This window comes from Ornithodoros turicata, chromosome 7, assembly GCF_037126465.1.
Source record: "Ornithodoros turicata isolate Travis chromosome 7, ASM3712646v1, whole genome shotgun sequence".
Classification (NCBI taxonomy): Eukaryota; Metazoa; Arthropoda; class Arachnida; order Ixodida; family Argasidae; genus Ornithodoros; species Ornithodoros turicata.
The window spans coordinates 51,078,378-51,093,592 of record NC_088207.1 but is presented as its reverse complement, the minus strand read 5'-3'; the positions used below and the strand labels follow the sequence as shown (position 1 = coordinate 51,093,592).

Here is a 15,215-nt window from a genome sequence, read left to right as displayed (position 1 = left end):
ATATTAAAACAAGAGTTACACATCCAAAAGGTACGTGACTGCAGCAATTAAAAAGCGACTCATCAAATGCTGGCATAAGTATATTTCTAGTGCCTCGTATAAGTGCCAACTTACGTTGAATTCCTAAGCAATATATATACAAGGCATGGTACTCTTTATTAATGTACTCACAGCTTTGGAACACACCTATAAGGGATATATATTATATAACATAAACGTCCTCCAAAACGTCGGCCGTGCACCTTGGAGGGGGCTGAGGCACTTCATCCTCCGCAGCATCCTCGCTTTGGTTGCGGTTCGTCTTCAACGATCACGACGTTGCGTCGAGAACTGCCTCCCCTTCCCAGGCTGTTCCGGTGTTGTTCGTCATTGCTCTCCGCGACTTCAATCATTCCTGTACAATTTGATGTCTGCCTTAATACAATGCAGTATCAATCCGCTCTTGTGGAGTACTACACACGTAGAACTTGCCCACTCTATTTAATAACTGATACTCACTCCTGCTAAGGTTCAGGAACAAGTCCTCGATGCCACGATTCAATTTGGCTGAAGTAAGCACGTGGGTTGCTCCCACAGACGCAGCATAGGCCTCCGCTTCGCTGGCTGGGACAGCACGGTTCTTTTCCAGGTCTGTTTTGTTGCCCGCTATGGTCAAGCAGACGTCCTGACCCAACATCTTTCGCAGTTCTTTGACCCAGTTTTTCACCTGTCGATATACGATCGGAATAAATGTGGTGCATACTTTCTATGTCTCGCACAAGATAACAAACCTTCTGGAATGAATCTTCATCTGTGATGTCATAAACCAGCACTGCTCCATTGCTGTCACGGTAGTAAATCGGACCGAGGGCATGGAAACGTTCTTGTCCAGCTGTATCCTGAAAAATGTGGAAGTGTTACCCAAACGGTACGTTCATCGTGGTATAAGTACAGCATGGGGTCTAAGGGCTCTGTGGCACGTGTTTCAAGGCTGCTTCTCTAAGCAGTTGTACAATGTAGCTCATCTACCAGATAAGTCAGAAGGCTGGGAACATTGGAAGGTTTCACCAGTACTGCAAACGTTGCAAAAGTGTGCCTAATGTACACTAAAAATGTTCTACAATACACTCAGTGGGTCAGTTCAACTTAGTGAAACACATTCGTTGCAAAAATACTAAATCAATACTTTCCCGACGTTACCGGTATAATTTTGTGAAAATTAGATCCTCGCAAAAATGTCTTCATTTACGGTACTTCCATATTGCTCCGATAAGTGTGCTACAAACTCACCCATATGGCTAAGTTCACCCGCTTTCCAGCAATGTTCAGTTTTTTGTTGAGGAACGATGCCTGCAAAAGAACTTGTCATTAGGAGGACAATTAACCAGGGAATCACTAGATGGAAGTAAATGTGCTGTAGTTCCTATGTTAACTAAAATATTGTGGGGACAGCCGATAAGGTAATTTTAAAAATGCTAGATTTCAACATCAGATTTACGAGGAGTTGATGTGTACGCTTTGTCAGCTCGGGACTGATGAACGATACATTACAGGAAATCACCATAATCTTAACATCTTTGAGAGGTGTATTGAAGAGCGAACACCTTGAACCTTTCCATAAGAAAAACGATACATGAATTACAAACATGAGCAAAGTCCCTGGACAAAACAAGTATGTAAAAAAAAAAAAAAAAAAAATCACGAATTCTTCTACATACACTTTTTGCCTAGCTTACAGGACCAGTAGCTAACACTGCGCTTTAAGCGTCCACAGTATTGCATCTTCATTGGACGAGAATACGTTGCTTTACGAGTGCACCTACTCGTTTTCGCGTAATTTACTTCTCTGCTCCATTGGTCACACACGTATGCAGCTACTATAAATACCTCTTGCTGTGACCATGCTACTATTCGACGTTGGTTTTTTTACACGAAAATTAAACGATGTACTACTAAAAGCTGCGCGAAGGTGATCCTGGCAGTTCGAATTGCTGGGAGTACACCTTGCCTCGCTTTATCAGTTGCTGAAACCAGTTAAGACTGATGCCGTGCAGTGTTAACACATGTGTTTCCGATTGCATTCGTCGTTTTAGATTAATGTGTGGAACGGTTCTTGAACGAGTATGCGTGGACTTTGAACTGCGTGAGGATCTGTCGAAACGTGAATTAAGCCTTCCTGCAGTAATTGGTATGGCCAGCATATTTACCTGTAGCGTGGAAAAGTGTGCGTCGTTGAACTTGTTCTCAACATAACGTAAAACAACCGATGTTTTTCCAACACAACCTTCACCAAGAAGCACCACTTTGAAGGTGTAACTTCGCCCAGCAGAGTTTGCAGCTGCCATCGTAATTTCGTCACGCTACTCCACAGGATGGTAGCATGTCCTCTGGAATATTGCGAAGTGCTCAACACCTCTAGAAATGTCACGACCAGACACAGTACATGCAAAGAAAGTTCTGCAAGCAATATAGAAAAAACACCACAACAACCTCACACCGCTGCCAGTCGAAAGCAAAGCAATTGAGGAAGCAGGAGATGACGTCATCTGCGACGTCACTTTAAAAACTTACACTTTTCACCGCTCTCACTTCCTGTGGTTTACTTGCATGCGAGCTTGTAAGATTTGCTGAGTTGTGGCTGCTGTGCATAGACATAAGGCACAATAAGGCACAACACAGCATGCAGCTACGCGAAACGCTGTACAGGATTGATTACCGATAACAATCAGTGCTTCGGGCTCCAGGCATTGTCGTAGATCGTAGACAGCTGATCAAGCTATCCGCCTCAAGCCATCACCATCACTTCACAAACAACGTTTCTCTCAACATGGCTGAGGCTGAACTCCCTGAACACCATGGAGATGTGAGCGTGTAACGTGTTTTCTGTGTTTGCAATCGCGTTTGTATGTTTTGAATGACACGCTGGTGACAGCTAGCATGCGCGTAGACACACAACTACGTCGAAGGGGTCGTCATCTTGGGGACCTCCGTATTTACGTCCTGTGCACTTTCTACGTCAAAGTTTAACTTTTTTGAACTTTCATATATCGTCTCCCGCAGGTACAGTATACCCAAGACAATGTATCAGTACACGTGAGTGGTCCACACAAGGTGTCTACAGCAAATGGAAAGTTGGACATGACAAAAAATGTAAATATGATTGGGACTTGTTGTGACGTTGTCCTCACCGCTGTCTCGTGTGTATTGATAACTTGTATTGCCCTTCAGAGATTTGGTATCAAGGTATCTTGGACACCAACTAAATTACATTTGAAGCAAGACTCACTCTCTGGGGATGATTGTAACACATGGGAAGAACTCTCTCCCGATGCGCCTGTTGCATACCGAGTATTAAAAGAGCCGAAGCGTGATTCGCTGGGTAAGAAGACTTTAGAGAATATTCCTGCTGGAGCTTGCTCGCCACTCACCTCTGTTCACAGATGCTGTACAGATCAAACAGGAACAGAATGCTGTGCAGCCGTTTTCTTTTGAAATTGATGAGCTGGCATCGTATCAGTGCAAACAAAAAGCAGACAAGCACGAAGTCACCCTGTTCCTTTCTGACGGGACAAGGCTGCCGACGCTAACCTTCATTCAGGACCGACAGAAGCATTTTATTCGAGAACTGCAAGAGTTCTTGAAGTTTAAGACGTACGTGGTGCAATAATAGAAGCATTACACTGCATGTACGTGAACCCCCCTTTTTAATATCTTACGCAGGTCAAGGAAAGACAGCAGTCTCCACGTCGTTGTTAATCCCGAAAGACCCGACAGAGAAGCATTGGAAAAATCATTCGAGGAACTGAATTTGTTTCCCGAGTCACGTAATAAGGGTATTGTGTCTGTATGTATTATTTGTTCACTTCATTTTCACCTTGTTCACTTTAATGAGAACAGCTGTGTCAACCGTGTATATACATGCACAGTAAATGTTGCGTGCAATGTATTCGTTCAGTGCCATTGTTGCACAGGGCTGGCATAAAAAATGTAACTGGATAGTGGGGTGCCCAGAGCCGTATATTAAAAGGGAGTCTGGCCATTAATGGGTCATGCCTATACCTGAAGCTCCACCCACTTTTTCAGCTTTCTGACCAATGGAGTCTTGAAATATGGGGCGCTATCAATCAGCCTATCCTCACTATTTGTCCCCCTATCCAACATGGGCAGCGCCATTTTGGGTGGCAAGTGGATTGGATGGGATTGAAATGGATACCTCTCGCAATCTGCAGAACTAGTGGATTTTTGGTGCAAATTTGATGAGCGCCACCTAGGGAGCGTAAGGCACGTCGGGAGTTGTCGTCTGCTTCCGTCGTTGCACCTGCTGGGACATATTCTGGCGTCGGAATGATTTTGAAACAAACCTACATGAATAGTTGGAATATAAAAGGCAAGAATGTTTATATCCATGAAATCCAGCAATTAAATATAAGATTGTACAGCACAGTGCCGTTTTGGTTGTGATTTCGCTCTGATCGCCGTGTTCACTAGGCCTAGCATCAGCGACAAAATGTATTATTTTCGGTTAGATATCGATGGATGAGCGTAAGTTGAAACTGATTTCCGAGAAACGTATATAAGAATGTACATTTGCAGCGTAAAATCAGAGTAGTCCGTGAAAATTTTTTGTCACGAAATTCCCGCTTCACCACTGTTTGTTTTCGTCGCCATTTTGGGTGGCAGTAAGGTGTCATGGCGACCTCCTTGGTAAAAAGCAACCCAATCAGAGGAGCGAAACTGTGATTGACAGGTCGAGCCTCTTTTTGTGACTCCTCCCAATGGCCAGACTCCCTTTTAATATACGGCTCTGGGGGTGCCTGAATACTAGCTCCCTCTGTGTAGGGTCGAGTCACCCTTTGTAGAAGCGAATGCCGCAAAGCCGTCATATCGACTCCCACGCTTACCATACGTGAATGCTGTATACCGATTTCACCAACTTTTTCAAACCTCCTCTTCTACGTATTTACTGAACTTTAAAACGTAGCGTGTCGCTAAGCATATAGCTACACTTTTGTGAGCGCATCGCGAGCTGTGCGTGGGAGTCAAAATCGCGGAAATTCGTAGCAGACGACGCGGTTGCCTTCACCCTATGCAGTGGGAGCTAGTATCGAGGCACCCTATTGGGTAGTTGCAACCAACGCCACCTAGATGCGGAAGGCCTGCTTATTGCCTCCTCTCCCTCCTTCGCTACGTGGACATATAAAGTCAGAATTCGTCGGCTATATTGCGATTAGCCGTTCTGTGAATTCAAGAACTCGCAAATGATTGCAGCTAACTTGGAATCTGTAGCAAAAAAAGTGCAACACGCTTTCCAGAAAATCAGTCTTGGGAAAGATATGGGACCGTTTTGCACTTTATTTTAAAGTTTTCCCATTTAGTACGCTGGGACGTTCAATCTCTACTCGCAGATGACGGTGGTTCATCTCCATGGCTACGACCGCTGAAAGCATGTTTGTGATTGGCTATCACTGTTGAAATCACGGTCCTGATTGGCTGACTGTTTGTGTTACGTCATGTCGACGAGTAAGCAGGCTTTCTCGGTCTAGGTGGTGCTGGTTGCAACTAACCTCTTACTTTTTATTTAAGTCACCCTTGATATGTTCAGAAAACACGACTGAATTATTTCTGTAGTCGGTATTTTGCAGAGAGATCGAACCGCTTCCCATAGTCACTCTCTTGATTATTCTGCAAGAAACAATTTGGAAAAATCATAGTACCGCTAATATTTCACCTCACTCTATACGTAGGGTCTGACTCTTTGGGGTTAAACCCGTATCCGCCCGATATTTACCCCCCCAACGAAATCTGTAAAATTCGGGTTTAACCCGAATCTACCCGAAAACATCCGGGTCGCGGGGCACACTCATAAGCGTGCATTAAAATAAAGTTTGATAACATTTGCTAAACATTAGTTCCATGTTAAGACAAATTTTTATAAAACAAAAAAAAAGTCACCCGAATTCCTGACGACAGAATGTGCCGTAACGGGATTTAACCCGAGTACACCCGAATTTTCGAATGAAAAATATCACCCGATATTTACCCCCCGAATTCGGCCAAAAATAAAACCCGAAAAAGTCGGGCCCTATCTATACGGAATCTGTCTTGACCCGACTATATATACGTAACCTACATATACGAAACCAATCTTCCGCAGCGGTTCTTCAACGATCCGTACACAGCAACGATGGACGGCTTTGCAAAGGTGACCAATCTTGTCACTGGAAGTGGACCGTACACAATGTCGCCACATCGTTACCACTCCTTCGACGAGATGATGGAACTGCAGCCCGAAAGCTTTACGGGGCTCGAAATCGCCAATCACGAAGAGGAACCCGGTTTTGAAGTAGTTGTTCGGGTAAGGTTTTTTTTTTTTTTTTTTGTTCTTTTAGTGTGTGCTGCAGTGCAAGAGGGATGTACTTCTGGCAAGGCTCATTGCACGTTTAATTCACTTATAGATACTGCCAAATCGACCAGACGTGGAGCGGTGCTGCCCGTTGTCACATGAGGAGTGGGTACTGTACTATGACTCTGAAGGAAGAATTTGCAATGAGGCATCATTGAGAGAACGAATATTCCGAGGGGTAAGGAGGATAAGTTTCCACAAAAGAAAGTGTACAATTTGTTAAATGCAGCGTGTCTCGTTGATACGTTATGTCTCTTTGGCAAAATATGTTTTGGTTGAGTGGAGATTTCTGCTGAATTCAATGCTTGAAAAGTTAAACAACATTGGTCGCAGATAATTATGCTGATTGGCCGTTTGATTTGTGTTTTCTTTTCTTGGATGTGTTTTGGGAAATGGTGTCTGAGAAATGGGCAACATATGCTCCGACGAGACCAGCGGCATGGATGAGCAGGTTAAAGGACGGTCGCATCTGTTCCAGTCGATTTCGAAACTATAGTATCACTTAATTCCTCGCGGACCACTCACCACGGTATCGAAAATCCCACGCGAAATACTGGTGTAGTTTCGCTGTTATTCGACGGAATACATGACAAGAGCAGACGACGGATGTTGAGGGCACGCCGGAATTCCCTCTCTGGAAAAGGTCATTCCGTAACCGGCCAATGATGGCACGCCTTTGAGAAAAGGAATGCCGCGGGCGTCTGGACGGCGTCTTTCCTCCTCTGCGTGCCGCCCTCTCACTGCTTCGCTTACGGAGTGACGTCACGCCGCTGGAGCTTCTGCAGCCGCGGAGGCAGCGATGATCTTCAAAATTCTTTTAGCTAATATCTGTGCACTTTTGGAAGGAAAAAATTAGCCAGGTAGACGGCTGGCCGCTGCCGAACACAAGTGGTATCGGTTTGATAGATGGGTTTCCGGATGCCACCGTCCCTACCACTGCTTGTGCTGTCTGAGGTTTTCCCTGGGGTTTTCCGGCGAACTTTCCAGATGAATGTCGGCACAGTTCTCCCTGAAGTCGGCCCAGGGCGCATACTAATCCCCCCCCCCCCCCCGCACTCCTTCCTGCCGTCCTCTCTCCATCTGTCCACATCTGTATGCCGCTCATAGCCACATTTGCTTTGCGGTGCTAACACGGAATAAAACTAAAAATATGCTCTGTTGGTGTTTGAATTAAATATGCACATTATGTGACTGTCCATTTGAAGAAATCCTTCAGTGGTAAAGATGGGTGCCAGTACTTGTATGTTGCGTAGGAAATTGAAATATGTATTTTTTATCTTGCATTATAGGGCATTCATCCTCATCTGAGAAAAGAAGTTTGGACATTTCTTTTGGATTATTTCTCTTTCAATTCGACTTACAAAGAAAGAGAAGCAAGAAGGAAACAGCTCAAGTAAGTTTGGGCAAATTACTGTCACAACGCCAGAAATAAAGTTCCTGACATATCTCATCCGTGCAGGGATGACTACTTTCGAATGAAGCTCCAGTGGAAAACCATTAGCGAAGACCAGGAATTGAGGTTTTCTGGGTTTAGGGAACGAAAAAGCATTGTGGGTGAGTTCTGCTGCCGTTTATGGTTATGGAGCGCAGACACACCCTAGCACACCTTGTGATGTCTTTCTTTCTTTTTGTGTTTTTTTTTTTTCAGTCTTAATTTTGTGTTTGAACTACAGACTAGTTGTCGGTCTCACTCCACTACCAAGCCTGCTACAGGTGTTGTTGAGATGTGATGAATAGAAGAGCAATTTGCAACAGTCTCACTGGAACTCGGGTTCCAGTTGTGTATCACTTGGGACTTCTCAGTGTTAGAAACCGGGAAAATACCCCCTTTGAATTATGTGTTTGTGCTTCACATTTGGGTCCAGCAGGTTGGAGGATGGTTGTTTATAGCCTCTATATCTGTGTTTTGGTCTGGAGTAAGGAAATCACTTTGTTTTCTCATGGATGCCCAATATCGCACACCATGTTTCATTAGACTACGTGAACATGAGAACCCAAGATGGGATCACAAAGCCACATATGTTTGTTCTGTTTGGTTTCCTTGTCCCCTTACGTTCAAAAGATCTGTAAGGGTGCCAAAAACACCCAGTGACGGCAGTGAGTAGATGTGTTCAAACTACCTTCATGTCCTTTAGAAGAATGAATCCGCTAACCAGCGGTGAAATGAGTTCTGCGGCGGCAACAGTATTGGGTTGCTGTTGCTCGTTGTAACACTGCTTGTTCCTGATTTTCCAGAGAAGGATGTTAGCAGGACTGACCGGACGCACGAGTTTTACGAGGGGGAAAATAACAAAAACGTGGAAATGCTCTATGATATCCTTATGACTTACTGCATGTACAACTTTGACCTTGGTAAGCATGACCTTCAGTGTTGAGCAGTTGCGTGACATAGAACAGTCAAAATGACTTGAGCATAATTGAGCATATCTTAAGCATAATTATACATACTTGAACATAATTGAGCATATCTTGAGCACAATTATGCATAATTGAGCATAATTATTTGTCTGCAGGCTATGTACAAGGCATGAGCGACCTCTTATCACCCATCCTAATTGTAATGGAAAATGAAGCAGATGCCTTTTGGTGCTTTGTTGGGTTCATAAAAAGAGTGGTGAGCATATCTTGCAAATTGCTCTGAGTTTGAGTATTTTCTCACAGTTCTATCGTTATATTTGAACTGTTCCAGGAATCAAATTTTGACATGGATCAGATGGGAATGAAAACTCAGCTATTGCAGCTTCATGACGTCTTAGGAGTTGCACTACCGAAGCTAGCAACTTATCTAGGTGAGCAAAAAAAAAAAAAAGTTTTGTTTGCAATTACTGTGTCCAGAGCCCTACTACTGCCCTATGTACTGCATTGTCTAGAGCCCTACACTGTCGACTGGCGCTTCACGAGCTCCGCACCAATGGAGCTGAGATACAGCTGCTGACCGATTTTTGAGCCATTAGAGAGTTCTAGTATATCGTACGTCATCGCCTTTGTGTATAGCGTCGATATATATCGCCTTGTGTGATAGCGTTGATGGTTCTGTGCACGCACAAGACACAGGCGGAGCTTTGCACATTACGCAGACCCGCCACACTATTTCTTACGTATCTAAAGGCGACAACGTACGTTATACTAAAACTCACTATCAAAGATTCTGACTTTTCATTTCTCACACAAGACCATTGGCAACAGGTGCCTTACGTATATTTCCATTATTCAATTCTTAAAAGAATAATTGCCAAGCCTCATGTTGCCCTTGAAGATCTATGGAGTTCTCTAAAGGCTTTTACTACACCAGACAGCGTCCATCACACTAGCATAGTAATGATTATACATTATTGTGATCCTAGAACTTTAATCCTGGCGTATCTCATAATTGGCTAAGTGCCATATTTCTGGGAAACAATTGTGATGAATGTTACTTTGAGTGAGATGTTTCTTAACATCCCACAGTGGTAGTATTGAAGTGCCGGGTACTTGTTGCAAAGTGTTGCCTCACATTGGTACCAGGAAGACAACAAACTTCCAACAGCATTTTGAAGCAACTTTCACTATATGTGAAGAAAGACTTCATGAAAGAAAAATACTTTTTTGCTTTTACAAGATTTTGGGCTGCTTAATAGTTCAGACTACTTATTATTATTATGAACAAAAAAAAAAAAAGACTAGTCCGTAGCTGATTATGCACTGGTATGCACAAACTATCAGAACATCTACCATTCCCCCTTTCTCTTGTTTCGTTCTTTAAGTAATGACCACATCGCAGAACAGCAGGGCCCATATAAGTGTTCTTCCTATCGTATTTTTCACTCGTGTTATCTTCTTCAGATCAACATGACTCTGGCAACCTGTACTTCTGCTTTAGATGGCTAATCATCCTCTTCAAGCGAGAATTTAAGTTTGAAGATATCATGAAGTTGTGGGAGGTTAGTTGCTCGGTGTTGCTCGATGCTCGTTGCCAGAGTTTGAAAGCTCAATTGTTCACGCGATCACCATGGTAACGAGCCACGGCATTAAATCTCAGGTGTTGTGGACAGACTTGCCTTGCAAGAACTTCCACCTGCTCATCTGTGCAGCCATCTTGGATACTGAGACAACTAGAATGATGGAGAACAACTACGGTCTCAACGAGATTCTGAAGGTATGTGCGCTGCTGTATTGGAGGCATATAATCCTAATAGCATTTGCCTATCTGTGTGAACTGTTTTTCTACTTGAATTGTACCGTAATTTCACTCGTGTTAGCCGCGACTTATGCGCGATTATTTTTTTTTTATTGATTTTTCTCACGGACACTCTGTGGCTTATCTGATGACTATTTTGCCCTGGTATTTTCCCCATACACCTGTTTTAACGAAAGGACCGACAGTGTCTCTGGAACAGCACCGCCCTGCCAATGCATGAACAATGCGTAACAGGGACCATGCGTCCAACTTTGAGTAGACTGACCTTCCTGGTGCCTTCCACCAGGCAGCTTTAATGAAAGTGGTGACAGTGATTCATGTCTTCTGGAAGGCCACGGACATGTTGATCCATGAAAAACATGCAACAAGGGCACAATCCGGTCTTGGTAAAACACTAGAACTGACCTGTTGTACACCATGCCGACCCCGGAGTATGGATAGAGCCTGAAGTTTTCGGAAAATATTTTTTTCTAAATTCGGGGGGTTAAAAATCGGGTAAATAAACATGTGCACTAAATTCATGCGAATTCGGGTGAAAGAACTTCCATTACGCTAAAATCGGGGAGAAATCGGGCTCAGTTATTCAAACTATCAGTAGCGGTTTGGTACAAACGGTGATGTAACTGCATTTTTCTGCAAAACAAGTAAGTTGGTGCATTCCTACAGACATCCCAGAGAGGGCAATTTGTCTGGTAAAAATCGGGATTCACCCTAAAGAGGCAACCTTCTATTCGGGGTGCAAATTCGGGGAAGAATCGGGTAAAACCCTAAAACTTCATGCTCTAAGTATGGACCAAAGGGTTTATGGCGTTCCCTATGGTCTCGTTTGTTGCACAAATCAGTTGTGAGGAAAACTTAAACACACACTGGCTTGACGTAACAATGAAACAAAATGTAATATGACGTTTCGATGCCTGTTCGGGCATCATCATCATCAGAATGGGCATCATCATTGTTACGTCAAGCCAGTGTGTGTAAGTTTTCCTCATTCTGATGATGATCATGATGCCCGAACAGGCATTGAAACGTCGTATTGCATTTTGTTTCATGGTTACGTCAAGCCAGTGTGTGTAAGTTTTCCTCGTGATGTCCCCTGGCTTTTGGTCTACCTTCAAATCAGTTGTGTCGTATTGCCCTTGGCTTATCTGTGAGAGCAACTCATCTGCCCGAAAATTTTCGAAACATTCCTAAAAACGGGTCCTGCTGGTTCTTATACGCGTGAAAGTACGGTACATGGCGTGTTCAAATTCCTAGATTTCTAATTTCGAAACGAAATTTCTTTCTTCATCTGTGTAGCATGTTAATGACATGAGTTACAAGATCAACCTTGAGGAAACTTTAGCCAGGGCAGAAGGAATTTACCTCCAACTCAAGGATTGTCTTAAGCTTCCTGAAAGCGTCCAGGAAACCCTTGGAATCTGCAGAGGGTCCGCGGATGTGTCGTGTGGTGATACGACGAAAGAAAAAGACTTCTCGGAACCATCTGCAACGGCTGCGCAGCCCAAGGACAGCCCGCTGAGCTCAAGCAGCGTGGAAGTGTTATCTGAAGCTGACATTGAGGCCAGGTACCAACAGCATTTTGAAATCCTCAGTTAGGGTTTTCTTCTTCTTCTTTATATACAATGTCATATTTGATCTTCATTGGTCACATTTCTCTCTGTGTCATTTTTAATCATTTATTTTAATGGGCAGAACTGCGTCCACAATGTTTGGTCACTGTTCGTGGAGCTCAGTGCCATGATGTTATATCATAATATCAGTTGTCATTTAATGCTACTTGCTGTGTGCTAATAATTGGCGTGACCTTCTGCACTGGGAGTCACTTGCGATTATATGTAGATATGTTGATGTTGATAAAAATAAAGAAGGGAGGTACTGTAAGCGCCTGACCGTGCCCTTGGAGGACATTTATTGGGCAATAAACCTTCGGAGGCAGTGTAGAAACTCTATACGTCGTTATTTATTGGTGCTGTAATCCAGCAGCTCCAAGTGACTTCAACAGCTAGCTTGGTGTCAGTGGTTTACAATCACTTCATCGACGACTCTATCTCTGAAGGAGCCATGAAGGACAGAAAAGGAAGTGAAACGGTTGTGCAGAACAGAAGTCATGCACATCAGCACTGTGACTGAATCACTCTGAAGACTGGTTCTGAGAAGGCTAATTGGTGTCGTGAACTGGACTGAAGGTGTGTTGTCAAAGACTGGAAGAGATTATAATGCAGAAGTTGAAGGAATCAATCTCAGAAAGTTGAATATATGATTACCGAACTTACTGAAAGATGTTAAAAAAAGAAGAAAAATGCTGTATTCAGTGTATGAAGGATCCATTGAAGACACAGGAGGTTGCAGAAGTATTTATATGAACTTTAAAGAGGTTCGCGAGTGTCATAAAAAGGGGGAGATTCACAACCAGGACAATAAGAATGAATGAAGAAAGAAAGAAGTCACTGTCCTTTCTATGTGTTCCAGCCTCAGAACATCAATTGCCATCATGTTCAGTAAGAATGAGATTATGTACAAGGTGAAGAAGCTGCAGGAAATCTTAAGAAGTCTCAACCAATATGGACTCAAACCAACAGTAAGATTTGGTATGGGCATCATAATAACAAAGTTCAGAGAAGCAACAATGTTCCACAAGGAAACATTTTAACTTCATGCTCGATAGAAATTCCCATCTTCACTTCCGCATCTTCTCAAATAATTGCAGACCAATCGAAAGCTCACGAAAGGAGAACGGGATATCCGCAGTGCAAAGCATCTGCACTTGATTATTTATTTAAAGGGGTCACCTTTTCAGAAGACACAGGCTTTACGTTGTTCACCCCTCTGTGTGCTTGAGGGCTGTTCGTTTGGCAGCAGATGTTTGGAGCTAGCTGTTGTATGTTGCGCTGTACTCTTTTGTAACAGCAGGCGGATACAGCTGCAGATATTCGTACACATAATTTTTTTAGGACGCTGAGGGAGAACGAAGGTGTGTAGGAGTGCTTGATATTATCTTGTAGCAGGCCTTGTGTAGGGAACTGTATGAGTGCAATGTGTCATCCGCCAAAACCGTACTGCAGAACGTAGACGCTACTGCACTTACCAACTTAGGTATGTCCTTTCAGTTCCAACCAACGAGGCATTCGCTGAAGTGGGCAGAAGTGACGATGCTCTTGTGAATGTTCCTTTGGTAAAGTAGCTGATTATTTGTTCTTGTAATAGCACTGAATGGTAAAGCTTCTTCTATTGCTCTCTCTTTTTTTTTTTTTTTCTTTTTTGAGGCTTGGTTTGGACAGTCCCATTTGTAACACAGTATAACATGCCGTGTTTATTAATGAAATATTCCTGAATGTTCGTTTGTGTGAGGTGTCGTAGAAGCATTTCCAGTGCAGCAGTACTGCTCTTGCTACGGTTTTTTTTTTTTTTAAGGTTTAAGTGTGCAGGGACCCGGGTCCGTAACTTTGTCACTAGCATGGGCCTTTTCTGTACTAATTACGTAATCGTTATTAATAGAATGGTGGTAAACTTATGCATGCGCTATGCCCACCAATAGGTCACCTGACGTAGAGTGGAGCTCTGAGGAAAGTGTGACGTTTTACTAACTCTTGTGCTTCACGAATCATCGAGCTCCAGATTGTTCACAAGCTCTGATTTACATATCCACAGTTTTAGAACGAACGAGCAGCATTTTATGCCATGTCTATTTTTAATCGTTATTGTGTCTTCATTTCTTATGGTAAAAATGTATATCTGAAAAACATGTCAACAAACGAAACTGTGTCCCACTGGCCTGTACCTGATAGGGAAGTCCTTTTGTATGTTGCAGGAGAGCTCTTAGTTTTCATTTGCTCTCCTCAGTTGTGGCTACCATGACTTCCCCATGTTCGGGTAGTTCTTGCAAGGTACCACATTCGTTTTATGTCACCTCCGACAGTGGCACTTCCCTCTCACGATGCTGCTGTCGTTGTGTGATGTGGAGTTAAAACCTGAGCTGGTTGATATGTGTAACGTATTAAAAGCTGTAAAGACCTCTTGTGCTAACTCTCATTTTTGAAGACTGCACTCAGGATTTTACAGCTTTTAGTCTTTTCGTCCCTATTTGGAAACTACATGCATTATTGAGACAGTTGGTGTGGATGACCGAGAAAATTACATGCCTGCATTTTGTACTATTTGTGTACATATTTTTGCCTTTGAGTCAGCCACTATATAGAGCTGTACTGTGATAATATACTTGATATGGGCCTTCTGTCTCCCTCAGTAATGTGGATGCATCAGATAGGACAATGTAGAAGGCCCTCTGATATTGATGATGATGTATACATTACACAGGCAACAAGTGGGTGTTATGAGCACAGCTAGGCAATTTTTGATATTGTTATGCATGATATCTGTTTGAGCTACGCACTGTATTTAGTGCCCACATAGTTGTGTGGTCCTGTGTTCAGTATTTTTGTATGTAGATATAAAGTGAAGAACTTTCTACCAATAAAGAGTTCGTGTACATTTCCAAAGTACAACTATATTTGTCAGAGCATGTGGATTTCTTGTTGTACGTTTAACAGCAAAAACCTTCAGAAAAGAGAAGTTTCACATTACATGACTGGCTACAGGTCTGCGCAAACGATAATTGTATCAATTTCTCAATTGCCGCGATTATTTTTGTATCGACTG

General features: G+C 43.1%; 2 protein-coding genes across 10 annotated transcripts; one reads left to right on the top strand and one right to left on the bottom strand.

The window, feature by feature from the left end:
* Nucleotides 1-137: 137 nt before the first annotated feature.
* LOC135401473 (ras-related protein Rab-21-like) lies at nt 138-2,569 on the bottom strand. Of its 3 annotated transcripts, none has more exons than XM_064633907.1 (6): nt 2,551-2,569; nt 2,187-2,366; nt 1,270-1,329; nt 771-878; nt 499-706; nt 138-394 (listed from the first exon to the last, which is right to left on the bottom strand). In XM_064633907.1, the coding sequence occupies exons 2-6, from the start codon at nt 2,322-2,324 to the stop codon at nt 264-266; spliced, it is 645 nt and encodes a 214-aa protein (XP_064489977.1). In that variant the 5' UTR covers nt 2,325-2,366; nt 2,551-2,569; the 3' UTR covers nt 138-263. The 3 variants fall into 3 exon arrangements, with proteins under 3 accessions (XP_064489977.1, XP_064489976.1, XP_064489975.1); XM_064633906.1 differs by lacking the exon at nt 2,551-2,569 and adding an exon at nt 2,470-2,532; XM_064633905.1 differs by lacking the exon at nt 2,551-2,569 and having other exon boundaries at nt 2,187-2,507.
* Nucleotides 2,564-15,066, top strand: LOC135401471 (TBC1 domain family member 15-like). Of its 7 annotated transcripts, none has more exons than XR_010424823.1 (17): nt 2,564-2,842; nt 3,040-3,129; nt 3,208-3,358; nt 3,420-3,630; nt 3,700-3,823; nt 6,134-6,334; nt 6,435-6,560; nt 7,672-7,775; nt 7,842-7,936; nt 8,618-8,734; nt 8,896-8,996; nt 9,072-9,171; nt 10,205-10,302; nt 10,401-10,517; nt 11,856-12,745; nt 13,667-13,731; nt 14,095-15,066. XR_010424823.1 is itself a non-coding variant. In XM_064633901.1 (17 exons), exons 1-16 carry the CDS (start codon nt 2,807-2,809, stop codon nt 13,689-13,691), a joined length of 1,965 nt encoding a protein of 654 aa, XP_064489971.1. In that variant the 5' UTR covers nt 2,564-2,806; the 3' UTR covers nt 13,692-13,731; nt 14,095-15,066. The 7 variants fall into 7 exon arrangements, 5 of the variants coding, with proteins under 5 accessions (XP_064489971.1, XP_064489970.1, XP_064489969.1 ...); XM_064633901.1 differs by having other exon boundaries at nt 11,856-12,124; XR_010424822.1 differs by having other exon boundaries at nt 13,667-15,066.
* Nucleotides 15,067-15,215: the final 149 nt, after the last annotated feature.